This window comes from Myodes glareolus, chromosome 25 (assembly GCF_982192425.1).
Source record: "Myodes glareolus chromosome 25, mMyoGla1.1, whole genome shotgun sequence".
NCBI classification, from domain to species: Eukaryota; Metazoa; Chordata; class Mammalia; order Rodentia; family Cricetidae; genus Myodes; species Myodes glareolus.
The window spans coordinates 36,715,271-36,738,813 of record NC_142050.1 but is presented as its reverse complement, the minus strand read 5'-3'; the positions used below and the strand labels follow the sequence as shown (position 1 = coordinate 36,738,813).

Here is a 23,543-nt window from a genome sequence, read left to right as displayed (position 1 = left end):
TAGTGGCCCAATAGTGAAGAAAGAAGGAAAAGACAAAAATGAGCTTTTGATATTTTCAAATTTATAGCTTTAATTTGACCAGCAAGATGGGGATGTAGGACATAGTTGTGAATGCAAGGTGTGGCTGGATCTGAAAGTTTGAAACACCTGTTCCTTTGGCCTTCTGCTACCTGAGAGGTTATATCCCCTGGAAAGACTGCTGGATTTGTGGGACTTGATCCCTGCTGACTAATTTGTGCTAGGTAGATGAAGCAGCCATACCTCACCTTAGGGAGCTCACTGTCCATGGGGGATAGGACTAATGCCCCAAGCTCTGGGCTACCAAATGGAGTGTCTTCCTCCTGGGAGGAAAGAATGTGGGAAACACAAGTGAGCCAAGTGAGCCAAGAAAAAGCTAGGCCATGGGCCAAGTCGAGGAAGAATATTCTGTGCTGGGCCCTGCAGGGTACAGAGGGAATTTCCTAGTATAGACTAGAGGACATTTCCCAGGCAATGAAAGCAGCCTAAGCAGTGCAAAGTTACAAGCCCTTGGGAAGAAGGCAGATCTGATTCATCCAGGCCCATATAATGCCCTGCTGGACACCATAAACTCTTGGTGATTTTACCTTAATGGAAACATATTTTGCTTTTACTTTAACCTGTGTCTCATAATTAAAATTAACCTCCTTTTCCTGGGAAGGAAAAGTAATAAAGACCTTAAGTATGTTGTATGTTCTTTTTTTTTGCAGTAGGTTTAATTTTAGTGGGTTTGGTTTGGTTTGGTTTGGTTTTGACAGGATCCAACCAAATCCTAATACAGTTTAAAGATAATACATACTTTCAAAAAGTTGGGATTTTGGAGTTAAGCAGGCTCTCAGGCTCTGAATAGAGCTTCAGGCATTCAATAATTATGGCAGTGAGTTGTCAAAGTCAGGTCCAGTAAGAAGTCTTCAGACAGAAGAAGAGCCCAGGTTGGGAGTAGGAGATGACTACTTCTGTGTTTTACCGGGAAACTCATTCTTTGAGTTCAGCTGCTCTTAGGGATTGGGCTGCTTTAATTGTGCTGGCCTACAGCCAGAATAAATTACCTTAGATCCATGAATGAGTCCAAATCCCATGCCAAGTCACCGCAGTGGGTTCCCAGCCAGTAGTGTATTGGGGGTCTTTGGGAGAGCAGCACAGAGCACAGGCTTTGCGAACAGGTGCCACTTGTTGGCCAGGCCTCTGATAGGTCCCCAGAGCTGTGTATTCTTGTGTTCCCATATAGTAGAAGGGGAGAGCAGTCATCCTAATGGTCATGGTTATGAAGAGCATTTGGTAAGTTAACGTGCCTTGAAACAGCTAGGAGCTGTAGGCATAAGGGATTGTTAAGTAAAATAAAATTTTAAATCATGTCAAGAAGGGCTCTGGTCTTCCACAGTGAAACCTTACCTTCAGCTCACGGAAAGCTGTAGAGGCGTGAGGGCGCTGCTTCCTGCTCTCCTTAGAATCTTTGGTAGCTGTATCAGAGTAGGAAGGAAGATGAGATGTAGTGTGGATGGATAGAGAAAGGATACTTTGAGAAGAGCCCAAGTCTCCTTCTCTACAAGGTGAGGAAAAGACCGTGGGGCGAAGCAGGAGCTCCAGCACTTAAGATGTAGTGACTAAGAGATGCTGTCTTACCAGGTTTTGCCTTTTCTAATAGACACCAGATGACCATGAAGCTGAGACGGGGATTAAGTCGAAAGAAGCAAGAAAGTACATTTTCAACTGTTTGGATGATATGGCCCAGGTAAGCTCTGTGGATGCCTGTGCAGTACAGCACTTTAAAATAGACGCCTGCAGGGCAGGGTTGGTGCTTCTTTACTCAATCCCTGTGAGTCTGAGGCTGGCGTAATCTACATAGTGAGCTCAAGACAGCTAGGGCTAAGTAGAAAGACCCTGCCTTAAAAAACAAAAAAATAGTCAGGCGGTGGTGGCGCACGCCTTTAATCCCATCACTTGGGAGGCAGAGACAGGTGGATCTCTGTGAGTGAGGCCAGCCTGGTCTACAAGAGCTAGTTCTAGGACAGGCTCCAAAGCTACAGAGAAACCATGTCTCGAAAAAAACAAAACAAAACAAAACTAAACAAAAAAATAACCCACCAGTAGTGAGATTTATTCAAGAGCAATACAGACTAGAAGCCCCCACTACCCTATCTCATTGACTTTGCTTTTGAACAATATATGCCAGACTTAGTAAAAAACTGAGCTCTGGAGTCCTCCTGATCCATCCCTTGTGCTTGACCTGGTGTTTGGGAACCCAGTCACCATGGTGGGTTTTCTTGCACAACCTGATGCCGGGGGAGGAGTTTGGTCCTGCTTCAGCTGGATGTGCTTTACTTTGTTGACTCCCATGAGAGGCCTGCCCCTTTCTGAATGGAGTGGAGAAGGAGTAGATGGGCTATGGGCAGGTTAGAAGGGAACAGGAACAGAGGAGAGAGAGGAAACTGTGGTCGGTATATAAAATCAATGGAAAAAAATTTAGAAAGAAAGAAAAGAAAGCGTGAGCTCCATTGTAATGGCCAGCCTTACTAATGTGGTGGTAAAAGGGCCTGAACCCATGGCCCTGCATGTGCTAGGCAGTCATTCACTGCCAAGCTGAGAAGTCCAGCCCATTGCTGTATTGGAGTTGATGCCCTTTGTTCAGTGTGTCCGTTTATAGGGCCTCTGTAACAACATAGAGTGAATTGGAGGGCTTAAGACCCTTGTATTCTCTCATAGTTCTGGAGGCTGACAGTGTGTAGTGTCAGTGTCCTCAGACCCACAGTCCTTTTGAAGGCGCTAGAGAACACCACCTATATTCCTGGTTGCCCGTGGCTCCTAGCAGCCTCGGAATTCCTTACCTGCAACTGCATCACTCTAACCCTTACCTCTGTGGGCTCTTATCCCTGTGTCATCTCTGGTCTCAGTGTCAGATCTCTTCTCCTATAAAAGCACTGGTTATTGGATTTAGGACCATCCTAATCCAATATGGCCTCGTCTTAACTGGATTATATCTGCAAAGACCCTATTTCCAAACAGGGTCACATTTATAGCTTCCACAGATCAGGACTTGAATTTAAGCTTTTGGGGGAATCCAATTCAGACCACTACACTCAGTCACTGTCAGCTCACGAGCAGAGACATTTTCTTACCTTTGTGTCAGAGATAATTTCAGATCACTGGGTATTTTTAGTTAGAGACTAGTCCAAACTTAGAGCAACTCAGAATGAGTTTTTCGTTAAAATACTGAGAAATGAAGTCATAGCACACCTCTTAGCAAAGATGAGTGTACCCATAGCCTCTGCTTCTGAGGAAAGTACCCTTGTCAGTTGATTAGTAGCTTAAATGGTCTGCGAAAACTGGAATTGCTTCCCAGAGCCCCTCTTGAAAAAAAATAGAAAGCACCACAAAGCAAGCCTTTTAAAGGCCATACTAGTAGAGACTTGACATTGGAAGAATAGTCCTGTGTCCAGATACACCTCCTTGGCTGGAAGTGACTGCAGGGGACACAGAAACTAAAACCATTCCGGTCCCAATTCAGGGGCTATGCGAAGGGAGATGTCATGAAGAAGGAAGAGGGAACCCAGGCTCTTCTTTCTCCCTCCAGGGTTTGATGAACTTTTTTCTATCTTCTTCTATGCTATATCTTAGAAATTCTGAGGTGTGTGTGTGTGTATTTCTTTGTCATTGTTTGATTGTAGTAAAACATATAGCATAAAGTTTCTCATCTTAGCCTTTTTTAAACATAAAGTTCAGGAGTATTAAGTACATCCACACTATTATGCAATCAGTCTCCAGAGCCTTTCATCCTGTGGTTATTTTTAATGAGGTGTGATAAAAGCTACATTTTTCTTGGCCAGTTAAGACAGGAAAGTGATAAGACAGTTTTGTGCCTTATCACTGGGATATATTTACAAGTATTGACCATGGTAGCCTCTTTCTGTTCCCACCCCTACCTGGTGCCTGACTGCCTCGGCCATTCTGTTCTTACAGTATAAGAAACCATGACCTACAGACAGTGGCAGCACACTGAGGGCCGTCTACCTCTGGCAGCTGAGATGGGCTTGAGATCAGAGGAGGTTACAGGGTATACTCTGGCACTTACGCTCCTGTCCCTGTTTGCTTCCAGGTGAATATGACAACAGATTTGGAAGGGAGTGACATGTTGGTAGAGAAGGCAGACCGACGGGAATTCATTGACCTATTAAAGAAGATGCTGACCATAGATGCTGATAAGAGAATCACTCCCATTGAAACTCTGAACCACCCCTTTGTCACGATGACACACCTGCTCGACTTTCCCCATAGTACACAGTGAGTGTCCCGCTTGCTCCTTTGTACCGGAGCAGCACTTTGAAGGCCCAGATAGTAAAGACTTCAGACTTTCTGGCCCTCTGGTTCCCGCTGCTGCGATGCAGTGCAGTTGCAGTTGAAAGCAATTGTGACCCATCACATAAGCAAAGCTGGGGGTCCGCGTTCCCAGAAAGCACTTAGAAAACTTATAAGGGCTTTATTGGGCCTAAGATTGCAGTTGTAGCAAAAAAAGGAGGGGGACATGGGAGACCTTAGGGCCAGGTGAACTTGGGTATCAGTGCACAAAAACAACAGTGCCCTGAAGCAGTCTAGCGTCAGTATCAAAGTGAGTCCCAAAACTGTCCTGGAGTGACCTGGTCTACTTTGTTTGGATTTGTCCATTTCCTTGGTTTGCTATGGGTTGTAGCAGGTGCTGGGGTATGATGAGTAACAAAGTAGATTGGGTGCTCACCCACTAAGCTATGGTCTTCAGAGAGGAAGGTATAAAACAATGGCTGTTACCAAGGAAGAAAGGAGGTGCGATGGGGCAGTGTAACAAGGAGCTGACTCAGCAGGCCAGAAGACCCAAGAGTGTAACCTCTGAAGGGCGAGGAAGAAGATGGATGTGAGCAGTCAGGGCATTGCCTGCGTGAACTCTCCAGCTTGACCAAACAGTGGGCATAGTGGGAGACATGGCGAGGCCATGGAAGTAAGCTTGAGAAAGTCATGCTTAAGGAGGATTTTGTCTTTTATCAAAAGCACAATGCAACTCATTAAAAGACTTAGAAGCAGATGGAATGGCTGCTTAGATTTGTGTTGAATGCTGACCTAACTGCTAACATATCAGTAATCTAGAAAAAAATAATGTCTGTAATACCTTACAACGGGAGGGTGCTGATAACTCAGTGGCAGCCATTTCCAAGCAGAAACGTGTTCAGCAGATTGAAAGATAAGAGAGAGTAGAGAAGTAGGCGGCAGCCTGACAGGAAGTGAGGCTGTGGAACAGGAGGGACAAGAGGAAAGCTTCTGAAGAGTGGGGGAGCATAAGCAAATACTAATGGGAAGAGTCTGGTAGCAAGCGAGAGGTTCAAGGGAAAAGATAACTTGTGGTCAGTTTCTTCTGAGCCGGTGTTTAAGCTGAGGGGAGAGGTGGGCCCTGCCACTAAAAGATGGCAGGAGAAAGGTGTGGGTGTCTGCAAGGTACCCTGGATAGCAGAGGAAAGTTGAGGGAGTTCCTGTCAGACAGCTTTTGTCTCTGAAATAGATGATAAAGGTACCTGTTAAGAACAAGACGAGTGATGGCTTCACCGTTGGAGAGCGTTGTGATGATTATGGCTGGAGCAATGGCTCGGGATAAAACATTAGCCACGCAGCTGTGGGCACTGGGGTTGGAATCTCCAGCATCCACATCAGTACCAGGTGGTCTGCCTATAATCCCAGAGCTCAAGAGGTGAAGATAGAGGATCCCAGAGGCAAGCTGGTTAGCTAGACTACTTGAAAAGTCGTCAAGAAAGGTGCTCAGGGGAGCTAGAGAGATGGCTCAGTAGTTAAGAGCCCTTCTGCTTTTTAGACAACCTGAGTTCAAGTCTTTGTACCCACATGGTAACTCATAACTGTCTATAACTTTTGTCTCAAGAGATCCAGTGCTTGTTTCTGGCCTCCCCAGGCACCAGACAAACACACAGAAAAATACCTATACACATAAAAAATTTTAATTAAGGAAAAAAAGACACTTGGGGGCTAGAGAGATGGTTCAACAATTAAGGGCACTTACTTCTCTTGCAGAGGACTTGGGCTGAGCTCCCAGCATCCACATCAGGTAGCTCACAACGATCTGTAACTCCAGCTCCCGGGGATCCAGTGCCCTATGTCCTCTTCGGGCACATACAAAAGACATAAATTCATGCATGCACACACATACATTTAAATAAAAGTAAATAAATATTTTTAAGAATTAAAAAAGAAGATACTATGTCAATGTCTGACCTTCATATACACACACACACACACGTACATGCGTGTGCCCACACACATATACAAACATGCACATGCTCATACATACATATGCAAAATAGAATGTTAAGAAAGAAAGAGAAATTATGAAAGAGAGAGGGGAAGGGAGAGAGGAGAGAGACAGAGAGTGAGTTGGTCCAGATAACTGGAGCAGAAGGTGACAGCAAACTAGCCAGAGAAATACAGGAGGAAGCTGGGTGTGGTGGAATACATCTGTAATCCCAGCACTTGGAAGGCTGAGGGAGAGGGAAGGAGTTAGGAAGAGCTTTGAACATTTGCGTCTGAGCATGAACTGATGTTATAAGTGACCGTCCTACTCAAAGGCGTAGAGGAAACAGTTGAGTTTGTCCAGGTTGAGCTGCTGCCAGGCTGTTGAGAGAAAAAGACAAACGGATAAGGAAGTTGATGATGCTGGTGATATAGTAATTATGATCCCGAATGGAAGCTGTTGAAGGGTCACCTGAGGGAAAGGAAATTCATTAGATTCCAATGAACTGTGCCCTCTGGTCAACTCTAAAGATAGTTCTGATAATCGTTATGGTTAAGTGCAGCAGATGGGTGGAGAATGAGGTCTAGGAAACAGGATGCTTGCGCTTGACACTCAATAGTCCAGGTCTGTGGCCCAAAGAAGGAGTGGTGAGGTTGAAAACAAGGTCCTGAGGCAGGAAGTGTAGGTGTTTGACAGGTCATCTGTGTGGCCACTGAAGTATTCCTGGGTGGTCAGAAAATAGCTTGGAGTAGAGAGCACACTGGTGGCTAAGTTCTCCGTGATGAGAAAGAGGAAGGAGGTCTTTTGTGGATGGGAAATGAGTTATATCACCTCAGCCTGAACCCTGAGGTGCCTGGGACACGAAAGCATAGATTCCCATCCTTGCATTTGTTTCTGGGAAAGTAGCATGCTCCCAAAAGCTGTGGTTCCCACAGGTCCCGAGGACTGCAGAAAGGAGAGCCTGGAGACAGATGTTCTCAGACCATAGTCAGCAGTGCTATGGCCAGAATTAGAGTGAACTGAGTCTCCAGGCTGGACCCAACTTTTTCTAGCCTGACAAGTGGGTTGCAGCCTCCTGTAGTGTGTCTTCTATGTCAGTTCTTTTCCATAGCAGTCAGTGAAGGAAGTCAACTTGCACTGCGAGACCCAGACAATATCTCTTTAATTCAGGGCACATTTGGAACAGCCAAGTTCCAGTGTAAAGAAGGACCTTGCACCCAGCCCTTCCAAACTCAAATTATAACATCTGTGCTATTTCTCAATAGCAGGAGGCAGTTAAGGAGGTCTCAGTCTATCCCACAAAAAGAAAAGCAAATCCCACAAAGCCAGCCTTCTATCTTTAGAAATAAAGCTAAATGATAAAGAAACAGTGAAGTTGGGTATGAGGGAGGTGGATTCTCTTCAGAGAGCTCCTATTGGCCATCTTAAGCCAGTGAAACAGTCACCCCAAAAAACTTAGGGCTTAGATGAGTAGGTTCCTATTCTTTGTATAAGGAAGCATCCATAGAGTTTCACTGAGGAGCCGTGACAATTTAGAACTTGGAAGATCAGCCTGAAAAAGAAAGACAGGCCATCCCTGGGCCTATCTGAGAGTGGGTTGACTCTTTGTGGGTTCCCAGAAGACCATGAAGAACAAGCATGCAGACCTGTGGACCCTTGGGGCTGGGCCTAAGCTGCTCTAACATAGGTTTTGCAGGTGAAAACGAAAGCACCCATTTCTCTACAGCCAGGTTCTAGTGTACGCATCGTTACAGCCAGTCTTATAAACTAGCCCTAAGTAGAAGCACTTGTCTCATCCTAACTGTCAAGTCTTATAAACTAGCCCTAAGTAGAAGCGCTTGTCTCATCCTAACTGTCAAGCTCAAGCCACTGCGGTGAGGAAACCCTAGAGTCTGCAAACTAAGCATTGAGCCATCACAAAATCACTGAGTATTTTAAATGTGTTCCAAAAAGAATGCATGCAGCATGATTTTATTGTCTTTTCTCAGTGTGAAAGCACTCAGCAGTACACGAGGTGCTCACCAGAAGCTGTGGGTGGACATGGTGTTGTTTACCAGTGAATATGATTTCTTTTCTCTCTAGGATCATCAGTTTGTTTACTATGCATTGCATATCGAGCAGCCAGTGTGATAGTCATTAACTTAGAAAGAAGTAGCAATTTCTAGGTCATGTGCATGTTCAGTTTCTGAAATTTGGGATGTATGTTTCTTAAAAAGCATATTCTGGGATAGCCTATAAATGCATGCTTAGTCCAAAATAGAACAGACCTATAGTTTATATTCAGTTATTGCAATAGACATTTTAAATTGTAGATTAAATGCGGCTTTATCTTGAGCATTAGCACTTGAGGAAAGTGAAGCTAACAGAAGAGGTGGAGTGTGTGAGGAGCAGAGTGTGGAGCAGGACACGGTGGGTGTTCAGGAGCTGGAAGGGCCAAGGCCACCACAGCCTTTACGCTTGTGCCTACACTGCTTTATACTTTGTAGTTAGAGGTTTGGTTTTCATTCACCAAGACAATGAAGGAAGAAAAGGGGGAAAGAGTTTTACTTCATGAAACTAGACAAGAATTGCACACAGAGACAAAAGGAAGGATTAAGGAAGTTAGGAATGTGTATGTGAGGGAGAGGTGGGGGTAGGAGTGAATTGCTAGTTAGTAATTCTCTACCAGGCAAATTATCTGTCCTGAACCTACGGCTTTACTTATAAAATTGAGACAGTGATCATAATTCTGTCTTGTGGGTGGTGTAAGACCTAAATGGAGATTGCAACATATACCACTGCTCTCAGTGAAAATTAGTAATCATTATTTTCATTGCTTGGCAGGTTCCCATGAAGCCAACCAGCTGCCTAAATTCATGACCCTGGGTGGGAGAATTACTTGGCTGACCTCTAGATGGCGCTAGTAGCCCAGGGTCGCTAGAATGGGGGTGGGGGTTGGGGTTAGACAAGTTGGCTCTAAGGAAGGTGGAAGTTGGTTGTAGCAGCTCCTTGATATCCTCGGTTGGAGAGTCATCTTGTTGAGTGAGAACGACACTGAGGATGAGCAGTGCGATTGGAGATGGAAAAGTAACGGGAGGAAGATAAAGTGCAGCATGTCTGTGATATGGGGAACCTGCCCATCCAGGATGGGGGAAGGGCATCAAGACAGTGGGGACTTCTCTTACACAGTGCTGACAGTTCCATGGGCAGACTTTGAGAAGGTCAGGATTTTTGAAGCCAAAGAAAGCTACAACGTTGCTTTGTTTTGCTAGATTAACCATTCTCTCCTTTTCTCACTGTTTTCTCTCCTTTCCCCCAACTTACCCCATCTCACCCTCTTTCTTGTCCCATGTCTCTGCCTCTACCTTTTGCATACACAGTGTCAAGTCTTGTTTCCAAAACATGGAGATTTGCAAGCGCCGGGTGAATATGTATGACACAGTGAACCAGAGCAAAACACCTTTCATCACGCACGTGGCCCCCAGCACATCTACCAACTTGACCATGACCTTTAACAACCAGCTGACCACTGTCCACAACCAGGTGAGTGGCAGACACCAGGGGAAGGTGGGCAAGGCTGTCACTGTGGGCATCAGGACTCAGGTTTCCCCCACCAGACCTGGACAGCTTTCCCAGTGTTATCCTTTAAGGTCTATAAGCTGAAATACTTGCTTCCTTGGTTAGTTTTTTAAGAGGTCACAGGGCTCTCTGTTCTGACTCCTGCTTCCTGAGATGGTACCTCTTCCCATTTTCCTCTGAACTGAGGTGGAAATGGAGCCTGCTTAAAAGTTCTAGCACCAGCATGGGTCCCTCCCTGCACCTTTGTGTCCATATGGTCTTTATTCAACAGCAGTAAAACCTGTCCATCTCTAAGTCGTAGAAAAGCCAGCTCTTGGGTCTGTCACCAGAATGCTAGCATTACCCAAGGGATACAGGAAGTTGAGGTTTCCTTCACGCAGATCCCCAACCTTCTGCAGGTTGGAAGACTCAGCAACATAGAATGTTTGAAATACAGGTGAGACTCAGGAAATAGGTACCGAATGAAGAATCTCCCTACCCTAATTCACCTGCCTTCAAAATCTGAGACTTGAACTGTTACTCCCATCTTCCAATCTCATGAGTTTCCCCAAAGAAGTATTTATTCATAGACGTTTCATTCTTAGTATCAATCTGTAATAATGATGGTGTTCCTGTGTGTTGTTGTCTCTTGTGCACAAGCACATACACACACCTTCAGAGAAGAGAAATAAATACGTAAAGCTAATGTGTGAATGCCGCCACCTGTGTGTCTACTTTTAGTTTTCAGGTCCTGTCACTGGTGAGTCCCTGACCCCTGATCAGCACTGTTCCCTTTCACCATGTTGTTCCCTCTTAGCTTGACTTCCAGTTGCTAGCTCCTCTGCTCAGGCTCAATGCCATTTGGAATCTGCTGCCCCCTGGAGGCCGTCAGTGTTTTTTGATGCTGTCTGTAAGGTGAAGAGCTCATTTTCCTGCCAGCCTTGAGGTTAAGGCTTTTTTGCATCTAGGGCTTCTCAACCAGCAGTCACTGACATTTTTTTCAATACCTTGAGGCTTGCTTTTCCCATAAGTCTCCTTAGGAGACTCTTGATTCTAACTCCCTAGCCTCAAATCCTCTGTCCTCATCTGCCATCTGTCTCTTCCTTCCATTACCAAAGGATCTAACAAGGCTCACGGGAAAGGGAACTCCTCCCATCATGTGTCAGATCATGTGAATCTCCCTGCTCCACCAGCCTTTCCGTGGATATATTCATAGGCTTCAGACTGGAGACCCCTGACCATATCAGAAAAGGTCACCTCCATGTTTCCTGTGCTAGGACCACCCATACCCATTCCAAAGAATATCACCAAAACTGAAAAACACAAAGGCAGGTCCCAAATAAGAACACCTCTTCTCCATGGCCAGGTTGAAGTAAAGTAGGAAGGCCGTTAACTTAGTATAATGGTGGTGGCTTGAGCCCTGGGGAAATGAAATGCTACCCTACAAAAGCATGATCCTGAGAACAAACTCTCCATTATCTGAGCTTTGAATTGTTGGGGCCTAATTAAGCATGTCAGAAAAGCAAGTTCTTCCCGTTAAAACCCAGATTTAAGCACTAAGGCAGGCTTTCCCTCCCCTGACAATGTTACAGAGTGACCACATTACTGACAGTAAACACGTATTGTGTCAGGGTCTTCCCAGCATTCATGTGGAATAGGTATTATCATTGGCATTTTAGAGACGGAGACGGAGGCACAAGGCTCTTAGTCCCTTCCGAAGGCTGCCTGCTACTACATATGAGAGAGGTTTGACTTTTGTCACTAGCAGTCTGTATCAGGGTCTGCACTCTGGAAACACATGCACTGATGAATCCTGTGGAGGTCCCCAGATACTTTTCTAGATGGTATCGCTCTCTAAATCCAACAAGACTTCTTTTGTACGTTAGTGACCCAGTGCTGTGTTCCTTCCCTGAGCTCCTTGGAGTTTTCTGCTCATTCTAAACATTCAGAAGTTTAGAAGGAAGAAAATATACCTACAGTTCTGTTTTAGTGAAAGGACATGGAACTAGTTCTGTGTTGCTCTTAACATACATTCAGCAGACTAACCATAGGATCTTTCCCAAGTGCTCAGTAATCTATAATTGTTTATGTCTCAAGAAAGCTGGGTCAGTATGCCATGATTTTTATGTGCTTTGAAAAACTGTTAGTAGGCAGGTGGTGATGGCGCACACCTTTAATCCCAGCACTCAGGATGCAGAAACAGGTGGATCTCTGAGTTTGAGGCCAGCCTGATCTACAGAGCAAGTTCCAGGACAGCTAGGGATACACAGAGAAACCCTGTCTCAAAAAACCATAAAACAAAACTGTTAGTAACATATTGAGGGGAAAGTCCTCCCCTGGGTGTTCTTGGCTTAATCCTTAGGCTCAGCCAGTTTACTAACTTTTCCAAGGTATCTCATTTTAGGGCATATCCTTCTCCCAAGAATTTCAATTGGGCTTATAGGTTAGACTCACATCCTGGCCTTACAGATGTCAAACTGTAAGATATTTAAACATCTAGAATCACTTGGCCCATCTTTGCAGCATAGGTTGCCAGTGAATTTGCTTTGTCTTCTCATTTGTCTTTGTTGGCCAGGATGGCTCTTAGCAGTCCTCTCTGCCTCTCACAGACGGGCGATCGCTCTGTCAGAACCTCGGAGGGCAGAGTAAAATCTCTCACCTTCACACATACTTCCACTAGCTGATCCATAGCAGCACTGGAAACGGAAGGAAACTGTCAGCTGCTGCTGCTCACACTGGGGACTGGTGATCATGTCAGGATCTGTGTTTTACTTTCCTTTCCTTGAGTCTACAAAGAGCTCATCATCTTTGTAGATTCCTCTTGAAGAGCTCATGGTCTCCATGGGGAAACTTGAGCTAAAAGAGATCCAGATACAGGCTACACACATGAAGGCCAGGTAAGGCAGGCAAGCAGAGGACCACAAGTAGAGCCCAGGCCCTCCTGCCCAGGAGGCATCAGTCAGGATGCTGCCTACACTGCCCAGCACATTGTGGCGGTTGAGTCACACAACCACAGATTTCTGTACAAGTGCACTGTCAGGGAAGGCTCCAGTTTGGAACCCTGATACCCAGGCCAGCCCTAAAGCACAAAGGCTAAGAGTTCTCTCTGAGTTTTTTCAAAGGATTTCTATGAAATGAATAGCCTATGCTTATAGAAAGCTAGGAAAACAGCAAGTAGATTAATCTGTCCCAAAGAAAAAGGTAGATGACATTTATCAAGGAAGATAACTGAGGGTCTATAGAAAGGAAAAAGTACTGAGCCAAGATGCATACACCACATTCATGAGGCCACTACTGGAATTTATGAGCAGATGCTTAAGTGCAGAACAGGGTGCTGATGTGCAAAGTGGTCTTTAAGAGAGAATGATCCAAGGCTAGAGAGATGGCCTCTTCCAAATGACCTGGGTTCAATTCCTAGACCTACACTGTGTCTCATAATCATCTGTAACTCCAGTTTCAGAACCCACAGTGCCCTTTTCTGGCCTCTGCGGGCACTGAGCACACACATGGTACACAGACATATATAGAGACAATACACCCGTACAGTTTTTAAAATTAAAAGAGAGAATGATCCTGTGCCCAGGAATTAAAAGAGAAGGAGAGGGAAAGCTGTCACTAATCAGGCACTTGAAGGCTCAAGGTGGGTGCCAGAGAACAAACGAGCAAAGCCAGTGGGCCCTAGGGGCATCAGAACAGAGACTGATCGGAGGCTCGGACAATGCAGTCAGATGGGAAGACATTAGTGCCATGGCCTTAAGCAGGGGACCTTCAGGGCCTGAGCTGCCAGGGAAAATAATGGTGTGGGGAAGACTAGAGATGAGTGTTATATCGTTGGTACATAGACACTGGCTCCTACATGTGCACATGTCCTCCCCATACTTCCAGGAAGCATGGTATGGAATGCTGAACCTGCATACACGGTAAAATACGCAGCTCAAGATCTAATTAAGTGTCTCAGGAGTTTGTAATCATTTTCCAATAAATTTATTATCTTGTACTAAAATTCAGCACAATTTAAGTATAACAAATTGTGCAGGGTTAAAGACGTAGTTCAGCAGTAGACTTGCCTAGAGCAGTCAGGGCTCCGGGTTTGTTTGATTTCACCAGCACCACAAAATAAAAAAAGGAAAACAAGACTTTGACCTTTTTATGAAATTTGACCTTCTCTTGAAATTCTCTTTACATGTGTGTCCAGTGTTTACTCACAGTCCACCCCTCCTTATCCCGTAGTTCTCACAATCTCTAGAGCAGGGCTCTTAGCCTTCCTAATGCTTTGACCCTTTAATACAGTTCCTCATGTTGTAACACAAACTCCCAACCATAAAATTATTTTGTTGCCACTTCATAACTGTATTTTTGCTAGTGTTATGAATTGTAGTATAAATATCTGATATGCAGGATATCTGATATGTGACCCCCAAAGGGATCGTGACCTCTCTTCTACGGCACAACTCCTAGACAATGTTCAGTCTGAAGCCATTGCTAACCTCTGCCTCTCTTTGCTAAGGAGAGAATATAAGCATTCCCAACAAAGAGTTTGCTTTCCTTCTACAGCTTTGTGTCTGTTGGAAGTTGTGTTTCCAAAGACAGATCCAGATGTTTGCCATATGCTGCTTGTACAGTAGCTGTGTCCTATAGCAGACCAAGGGTAGCTGCAGACGGCACTCTCTTTACATAGGGCAAGAATCTCCTTCCAGGACTCTGCCTGGGCTTCCCTTTGTTGCGTGGGCTTCTGGACTGGGACCTGTTTATCCAGGACCCAGGCCTGCAGGAGCAGCTCCCTGTTTGTCCCCCCAGGTGTAGACTACCTGGGTCCAAGGGGAGGAGAGGATGAGCAAGATGGAGCCTTGCTGGGATAAGAAGAAAGACAGGCTCAGCTTTTCCCACCCTCTCCGTATCATATTCCACTGTAGAATCCAAGGAACACAAACCTGGTCTTCTGGGATGAAGCAGACTTTAATTAAACAATTTTTTTTTTATTATTTTTTCCCCTGGTGGGGAGGAGTGATTAGGAGCTCATGTAGCCCAGACTAGCCTCAAAGTCATTACTGTAGTATTAGGATAACCTTAAGCTTCTGATCCTTCTGCCTCAGCCTCTTGAGTGCAGAGATTGCAAAATAGATACAAGATTGCCATAGCTGTTTTTATGCAGTGCTAGGCATTGAACCCAGGGTTTCATGCATGTAGACTAGCACTCTACTAACTGACCTACACCCCCAGATCCTCAAGCAAAGGGTTTTCTAGACTAAGTTAACGTTTCAGTAGTGAGCTGTGTGGGTCTCACAAATGTGAGAATGCAGGTGCCTGCCTTCCTCTGAGGCATTCAGCTGGAGTCCTGCCCTTCTTTTTGCTTTTTTGCTCTTGATTTATGTTAGCTCTCCTTTAAATTCATTTATTTGATTTAGATTTGTGTCTCCCAACCTACCACCTCCCTCATTTTTTATTTTTGTTTATTTTTGTTTAATCCCCATCATTCCTTTAGGCTCCCACCTCCACCAGTGCCACTCTTTCCTTAGCCAATCCCGAAGTCTCCATACTAAACTACCAATCTACACTCTACCAGCCCTCAGCGGCATCCATGGCCGCAGTGGCCCAGCGGAGCATGCCCCTGCAGACGGGAACAGCCCAGATTTGTGCCCGGCCAGACCCCTTCCAGCAAGCTCTCATCGTGTGTCCCCCTGGCTTCCAAGGTAAGGCCGACCTGGTTTTTGCAGGACCACCTCTAGGGTTCTCACCCTACTGCTCCCTGGAGTGCTCACTGTCAGGGAGAAGCCCTCTTGCTTCCGTTCATAGGAATGCTAGTATCACTGAGTGTGGAGGCTGCTCTCCTAGTGCCTCCAGCCTAGAAACAATGTGCCTTGTGCTCTAGTACCAAGTCCATTTGTTGTTGTTCTCAGCACCTGCCAGAAGCTGTGGCCCTCGCCAGCTGCTTGTGAAGAGGGCATTGTCTGGTCCATTGTTATGCTGATGTCAACTCCAGCTTTCCCTGCATGAAATGCTCTCTGAATGTTATCTGTAGAAAATTGCCAGTCTCTGACAGCCAGCATAGGCCCACTTCATGTGGAGAATAGAAATTTGTCTGAAAAGTGCCTCCCTGGGCCTCCTCCCCTTTGGCCGCAATCCCAGAGCTCTTTTCCTGTGGACATTAAGCAGTTAGAGATGACTGTGTACCTCATCATACTTCACATGGAAAGCTCAAGGACAGAGTTCTGCACAGCACCCGTGTGAGCATGTACACTGGTGCTCGGGTTCCGTCTGTACGGTGCAGAGAGAGCCCCCGTGTCCTTTGCTGTGTACCCATGGGCAGCAGCCGTTGCTTTCCTCTTGTGATTTGTCGTCTTATCTGTCCTGTTTTGGACCACACATAATTTAACTTTGGAGAGGTGTGTTTGTGGGGAGTAGGAGACTACTTTTAAGTTAGCAGCTAAAAGGAAAGTATCCCATAGCTGAGCAGTAAAGCTAACTCAGTGGCTAGGAGGGGCCCTTCATCTTTCATTCACCTCCCTTCTGTCCCTCACCCATGTACTAAACAGGCCTGCAGGCCTCTCCCTCCAAGCATGCTGGCTACTCAGTGCGGATGGAAAATGCCGTTCCCATCGTCACTCAGGCTCCAGGAGCTCAGCCTCTTCAGATTCAACCAGGTCTGCTGGCTCAGGTAATTCTCTTCTGTGCTGCTCATTCTCGCATCGTCCATGCTAATGCTTTTCCAAAAGACATGTGTCTCTGCTGACTCCCTCCCTGGGAATGAGGTAGGAGCTCCCAGGCAATGGAATATGTCAGTAATGTTCTAAATGATCCCTGGGTGAATTACCTCCCTAAGTATCTAGTGACAATTCCAAGAAGAGATTTAGATACAGAGTCTAGGGAAATTATTATTTTACCTTTGTAAAGCAAATCATCGAGGAGACCTGGGTTTTAATCCTAAATCTGCTAGTAATTCTCAGTGACCTAAGGCAAGTCAGTTAACATCTCTTTGCCTCCAATTTCTTTCTTGTAAAATAGAAGTAGTTCTTATAGCCAAAGCCCTGGAGATTATCCCTTCATTTTTAGAGTTGAGAAAAAAGGCGCTTGCAGAAGCTATGGGCTAGAACCTTCCTTTCGATCCGTGAAGGTATTCTAACTGTGGAATTAGATCACAAAGATGAAAAATGATTGGAAATGTGTGAAGTGTTATATGAGGTTATAGTAACAGTGCTGGTGCAATACCAGAAGTCAATCCTGAAGGACTCGAACTCTGATACAGTTGTACTGTTTTTAATGCTATGCACTTTACAGTTAATTTCTTTAATCCCACAATACAGAAAGATACCTGTCTCTCCTTGGGACAAGTAAGGAAACTGAAACAGGGATTTTCTCAGAGCCATACAGCAGCTAGGCAGGGTGGCACATACCTGTCCTACTAATACTCTGCTGGCTGAGGCAGGAGAATTGTGGAATTGTGAGTTCAAGGCTATGCTAGGCTACATAGCGAGTCTAGGCCATCCTACACTAGACAGTGAGACCCTGTCTCAGAACGAAAGCATTATACAACAGCAAGATGTCAGAACCAGGACATACTCTAGACATCTGACCCAAATGTCCGTATTTTCCTATGGTCTTAAACCACTTCCTGTTTTCTACTGTCCGGCATCTAGGATGCCTTGACCTCTTAGTGTCAACTTTACTTTTAAATGAGGTAGCTTCCCAAAGGGTTTATAGAAGTGGTTTTCTATATAGAAAATAGTTTATAGACAGTCAATTGCATAGATCTGTTCTTGGCTCTCTTGTAGTCCATTGGCCTCTAAACATCCAGTCTTCACTCTAACAAGTGTGTTTTGATATCTGATAGGGAATGCCCTGGTCTTTTATAGGTTCTTCAGATTTTTCTTAGGTATTCTGGTTCTTTTCTTTTCCATACCCACTTCACCATCATTTTTCCATAAGAATGTTGATAACAAAACAACACAAGCAACTAACTGTCAGGTAAGAAAGATGGCTCCGCAGTTAAGAGCACTGGCTGCTCCTCTCCAGAGGCCCCGGGCTCAAATACCAGCACCCACATGGTGGCTCACAACCCTCTAAAACTCTAGTTCTAGGGGATCTTGTGACTCCCTGTTATGGCTTCTGCAGGCACAACACACACACATAGTGCACAGAAATGCATACAGGCCAAACAGTCATATACATAAAAATAAATATTTTGCAGTTTTTGTTTCTATTGATTTTATTAATTATACTTGTAATCATTTGCTTTCAATCTATAGGAATATAACTGATTTGGGTCATCAAGCTAGCCTTCTGTTTTTATGAATTCTTTTTGGTTGCAGATAATAGTTTTGTTTCTTGCTCTTCAATCCTTGCACTTTTTCCTATTGCTCAAATATCCCGGGCTGAATAAAGCAGTCCAAATCATGTTTAATAACCAGGTGAAATCAGGGAAATTGTTGTAGCTATTTCCCATTAGGCATTGTATTTCTTCTAACTATTTAATGGAGATAGTTTGTCATGTTTTAATTTTTTTGGTTTTTTTTCCAAGACAGGTTAATTTTTAAATACATTTTGTATATGTCAAATATACTTTCTCATCTATTTGGATAACCATATAACTTTGTTCCCTAATCTGTTTATGTAGCAAGTTACATTAATAGATTTTGTAGTGTTAAATCACTCTTATATTTATGAGATAAACCCTGATCGTGTTGTGCTTGATATGATGACGTGTTTTTTGAGCTGTTTGCAATGACTGTGGTTAGTATTTTTGCATCAGTGTTCATGGATGAGGAATGACACATGATTTCCCTTTCTTAGGGAACCCTTATCTAATTTGAGTTCACAGTCGCTACATACAGTCCCTTACAGACTTGGATATCGCCACCTCTTCTGTGTTCTAGAACAGTTAAGATTGGTACTAATCATCTTTGCATCTCTTTATTCTTAATCTAAACTAACACTACTCCTAACTACTACATCTAACACCATCAATTTGTGACACACAAAGCCATGCATGCCTTGTCGAAAGGGTGTTAACAGAGAACTTGTATTTAAAATGGGCTTGTCCCTTCCTCTTTACAGTCCTTTTAACTTCCTTTGTTGTTGTTGTTGCATAGTTCTGTGGTGAGGAGTTCAAAAAAGGTCAGAGCTACATAAAGATCAGTTCAGGCCAAGACATTTGCTCACCCTTTATCTGAGTGTCAGAACTCCAAACCACCCTCCCAGTGAGCCCAGAATCTGTAGATTTCCCTGTGTACTTTCCAAGGTAATTACAGACCCTTTTTTGTATTTGCACACTGAATCCAAATATGCTAGTAGTGAGCTCTGTTAGAAATACTAAGCATGGCTTGCTAACTAACAGGGGCATTCCTTATTGTTCGGTGGAGTAGAACCAACAGGCTCAGCATTTCTGAATTCATCCCAGTCCTTTAATCGTAGTGGGGAAGAGTCCTGCCCGCTGCTCTCTTGAAGAGTCTCTAGTGTTGTAAACCTTCACATTGGTTTAACCTAAATCTGTAATTGGAAAAGTGGACAACAGCAAAAAATATATGTGTATAGCATTTTAATTGCTATATGAAACTTTAATATAGTGTTTATAAAAAAGGAACTGTTAGAAGCAAGTTGAGTATTCCTCACCCAGGGATCTGTTGACTCAACAGGTATGGAGACTAGGAGAGCACATGCCCGCTAACACGGACATAGGAGACCCGTGAGTCCTCATATGCAGAGACCGCGAAGGCACATTTCTTATTTGAAACATGCACAGCTAGCAACACAGGAGTGGCCTTTACAGAAACCCTTTATTAAGGAACTCTTGTCACTTCCTGAAAGGTCTGTGGCCTCCCCTCCCAAGCCTAGAGCCCCAGTCAGCATGTTGGCTATAAGAGAAATTGTGAGGGAGCGGGTCAAAGTGGGAAGACGGCGGTACAGCTGAGTGAGGTCATATTCTACTCAGTCGTTTTTTTCAAGGAGCAAGATCCAGAACTCCCTCTCACTAACAAGAGCAAGTCAGAAATTCAGAAATGACAGATCCTTCTAGACTCCACCTTCCATGAGGAGGTTTTTGTATTCTTGGCCAGTTGAGTCATATGGCCAAGGTCCCTCTATTTCCCTGAGAACAGGTGACTTCTTTATAAACTATCCACTCTACCGAAACCCAGTGCTTCTCACTCTAAACCTCCACTGATGGCATTTTCAACAGCCAGTCTTTGCAGCCTTTGTCTTGCTATCTACTTCTACCTCACTTGACACTGAGGCTGCTAACAGATAAGTAGGTTTGTTCATGCCACCTTTGTGGAGTTAACACCCACACCAGATTCCAAATAGGGCCTTTATGTTTGTGTTCTCCATAGAGTACGTTTAGGTACTGACTGAGATCATGGGAATTGGATCATCCGTGTGCACACACCAGGTGCACCACTTGCTGGGTGTCTTTGAGGATGTGAGTTTTGACATTGAAATTTCATCTTTTTTTCAAAGTAATACAGGTACATAATTTTTTAACTTATATGACAGCATACATTTTACTAAAAGAAAATATGGTCCTCTGTCTATCCCACCTTTAATCTCTCCTATCCCAAAACAACCTTTAACTTGACCATTCATTATGTAAATCCATATAAGTAACATTTCTATAGTGTTTTTCATCTTATTATTCTATATTTTATTCTAAGCTGACTTCTTATTTGTATAATAAAACCTTAACCCTCCAACCCATCCTACTGCCATCAGCCTCTCTCCCTCACTCTTTTTTTTAAAGATTTATTTATTTATTATGTATTCTGTGTTCTGCCTGCATGTATGCCCACACACCAGAGGAGGGCGCCAGACCTCATTACAGATGGCTGTAAGCCACCATGTGGTTGCTGGAAATTGAATTCAGGACCTCTGGAAGAGCAGCCAGTGCTCTTAACCACTGAGCCATCTCTCCAGCCCCTCTCCCTCACTCTTTCATTCTGCCATTGTTCCAAAATAATTTGTGATTCAGCTACTTCATACTGTTTGTATAGTTATCGATCTTATAACATTGCCCTCGATGAGCTTCATAATATACCACATTTCCTTCCTTGTATGGCTGTCTCATTTTCCCACCGGGTTATCTTCTGTGTATAGCTTATTGTTGAGTCTCAGATCATCCTAAGCTGTAAGAGGTTTCTGTGTTTGACGTGTTTAGGTTGAACATAGAGAGTTCAGTGTTCTATGACATCTTTTATACAGTCCTTGTCCACAGAGGTCTCGAGATTTACAACTTCGTGCTTTCTTGTTATTTTCCCGTGCTTTGTCCTGGACTCCCTATTCGCCTTGACTCTGAGTTCTGTTCTTGTTGTTATTTCTCTTTTAACAATATTTTCTGTTTTCACTTTGCAAAATTCTTATTACATGGACGTTGTTACTATTTTTGTGTGTATATAATGTGTGGGTGTGTTGATCCATATATATTAGTGGTGGGTGGACACATAAATACTGGCTAGTTTTATGTCAAGTTGATACAAACTAGAGTCATTTGAGAGGAGGGAACCTTAACTGAGGAAATGCCTCCCTAAAACCAGGCTGTAGGCAGCCTGTAGGACATTTTTTTAGTTAGTGATTAATGGGGAAAGGCCCAGCCCATTATGGATACTGTCACCCTTGGCCAGGTCGTCCTGGATTCTATTATATATTGAGGAAGGGTCTCTCATGTGAATCTAGACCTCTCTGACCAGTGTAGTCTAGCTTTATAGTTTGCTGGAGAAATCCTGTCTTCACCTCCCAAACACAGGGATTTCATATGGGCCACCATTCCTGCCTGGCATTCACATGGATGCTGGGTACCCAAACTCTAGTCCTCACACTTTCAGGGAAACACTTCACCCGCTGAGCCACCTTTCTCGCCAGCCTGGACGTTTATACTTCTAAATAGATCTTTTAGTGTTTCTTCTCTTTCCCTCATGTGTGCGTGTGCGTGTGCGTGTGTGTGTGTGTGTGTGTAGTGTGGTGTGTGTAATGTGGGTAGTGTGGTGTGTGTGTGTGGTATGTGGGAATGGTATGAGTGGTGTGGAGTGTGTAGTATATATGGTGTGTGTGTGTGGTGTGTGTAGTGTGGGTGGTGTGGTGTGTGTGTGGTATGTGGGAATGGTATGAGTGGTGTGGAGTGTGTAGTATATATGGTGTGTGTGTGTGTGGTGTGTGTAGTGTGGGTGGTGTGGGGTGTGTGTGGTATGTGGGAATGGTATGAGTGGTGTGGAGTGTGTAGTATGTATGGTGTGTATGTGGTGTAGTGTGTGGGAGTGTGATATGTGTGTGGTGTGGTGTGTGTGTGTATGGTATGTGGGAGTGTGTGGTATGTGGGAGTGTGTGGTGTGTGTGTGGTGTGGGAGTGTGTGATGTGTGTGGTGTGGTATGTGGGAGTGTGTGATGTGTGTGTGTGCGGGGGGTGTCTATTTTCTGAGGAATTTCATTTTTTTGAAATTTTTTGACTTCTCCATTTCCGTTGCCATTTTTCTCTTTTCTGGGAGCTCCTTGTCTTGCTCTATGTGTACATATCTATATGAAGAAAGATGCACATTTTTAAACTCTGTGGATATTAATTATAAACAATTATAGACCTTTGGAATTTTTTCTGTTTCGTACGTTGCTTTTGTTTCATGTGAGTTCTATTTTATTTTTGCCGTGATGGCTTCCACGTTAGATGCTTTCTAAAGGCTGCCTTAGCTGTCCATGCATAGCTGAGACTGAAACATTAAACTGCTCAGCATGCTAAGAAAGTTGACCAAGGATGGACTGCTAAATGTGGCCTTCCCTGCAGAGCGTTAAGAAGCAAGCCCAGCATTTCCACTGGCAGACCCTTACCCTCAGGTCATACCTGTAGCTCTTTTCCCGGGAACGTCTGGCTCTGAGGACAGCAGACACCTGCAGCTGGGGATCTAGCCAGGCTTTATATGCAGATTTACCTTAGAATAATTCAATATGCTAACTTTCTTGGCAAATGGCCATGTGTTGTTACACCTCTACATCCTAACTGTCACTATCTGTCCTCAGTCTCCTTGCGTCTATGGATCTATGTATTTTATTTCTTCCCTGTCATGTTGGGTTCAGAGAAAAGAAGAAATAATTTGCCATATTTTCTAAGCAAGTCATTTAACCTCCCAGTCTCAGCTTTTTCATCTAAGAAATGGAAATAAATAGTAGTTCTTACATCATAGGACCATAAATAAGTTAAATAAGTTAAAAATTTATTTATGACTAAACATTGGCACACAGTATGGATCGAGAAATATTAGCTGCAGCCAAGCATAGTGGTGTTTGCCCATAATTCCCGCACCTGATAGACCGAGGCCAGAAGCATCCTGAGCTCAGGTGCTATATGGAATACGTAGCAAGATCCTGTTTCAAAAAAGGGGAGGGGACAGCAATATGGCTCAGCAGTTAAAAGTGCTTGCCTTGAAGGCCTAATGACTGAATTCAATTCCTGAATCACAAAATAGGAGGAGAAAACCAAGAACTGACTCCCAAAGGTTGTCTCCAGGACCTCCAGATGCATGTGTGCACTCTCATGTCATATACACAATAATAGTAATAATTCTTTAAAGAAATAGTAGCTCTTTTCTTAGTAGTAGTCATAATAAATTATAGGTGCTTGGTGTAATGTCATCTAAATGAGCTGGTTGTATTTGTAAGCATCATCTTCACAGCCAATGAAAAAGGTTAAGAAAGGACTTTGAGGTAAAATTCAAGGAAATAGGGGAGAAAAAAGATGACTTATCTTGATATCAAGATACAT

The 23,543-nt window shown here is 44.1% G+C and overlaps 1 protein-coding gene across 4 annotated transcripts in view; it reads left to right on the top strand.

Annotated features, from left to right (window-relative positions):
- Nucleotides 1-23,543, top strand: part of Hipk2 (homeodomain interacting protein kinase 2) — a 191,980-nt gene that overhangs the window by 130,687 nt on the left and 37,750 nt on the right. For 2 of the 4 annotated variants that reach the window (XM_085683615.2, XM_085683614.2), the window contains exons 5-9: nt 1,664-1,750; nt 4,112-4,296; nt 9,637-9,799; nt 15,378-15,504; nt 16,348-16,469. In XM_085683615.2, the coding sequence (XP_085539741.2) occupies nt 1,664-1,750; nt 4,112-4,296; nt 9,637-9,799; nt 15,378-15,504; nt 16,348-16,469 (684 nt within the window). Of the gene's footprint in view, nt 1-1,663; nt 1,751-4,111; nt 4,297-9,636; nt 9,800-15,296; nt 15,505-16,347; nt 16,470-23,543 lie in introns of all 4 variants that reach the window. The other 2 variants (XM_085683613.2, XM_085683612.2) reach the window with 1 other exon arrangement.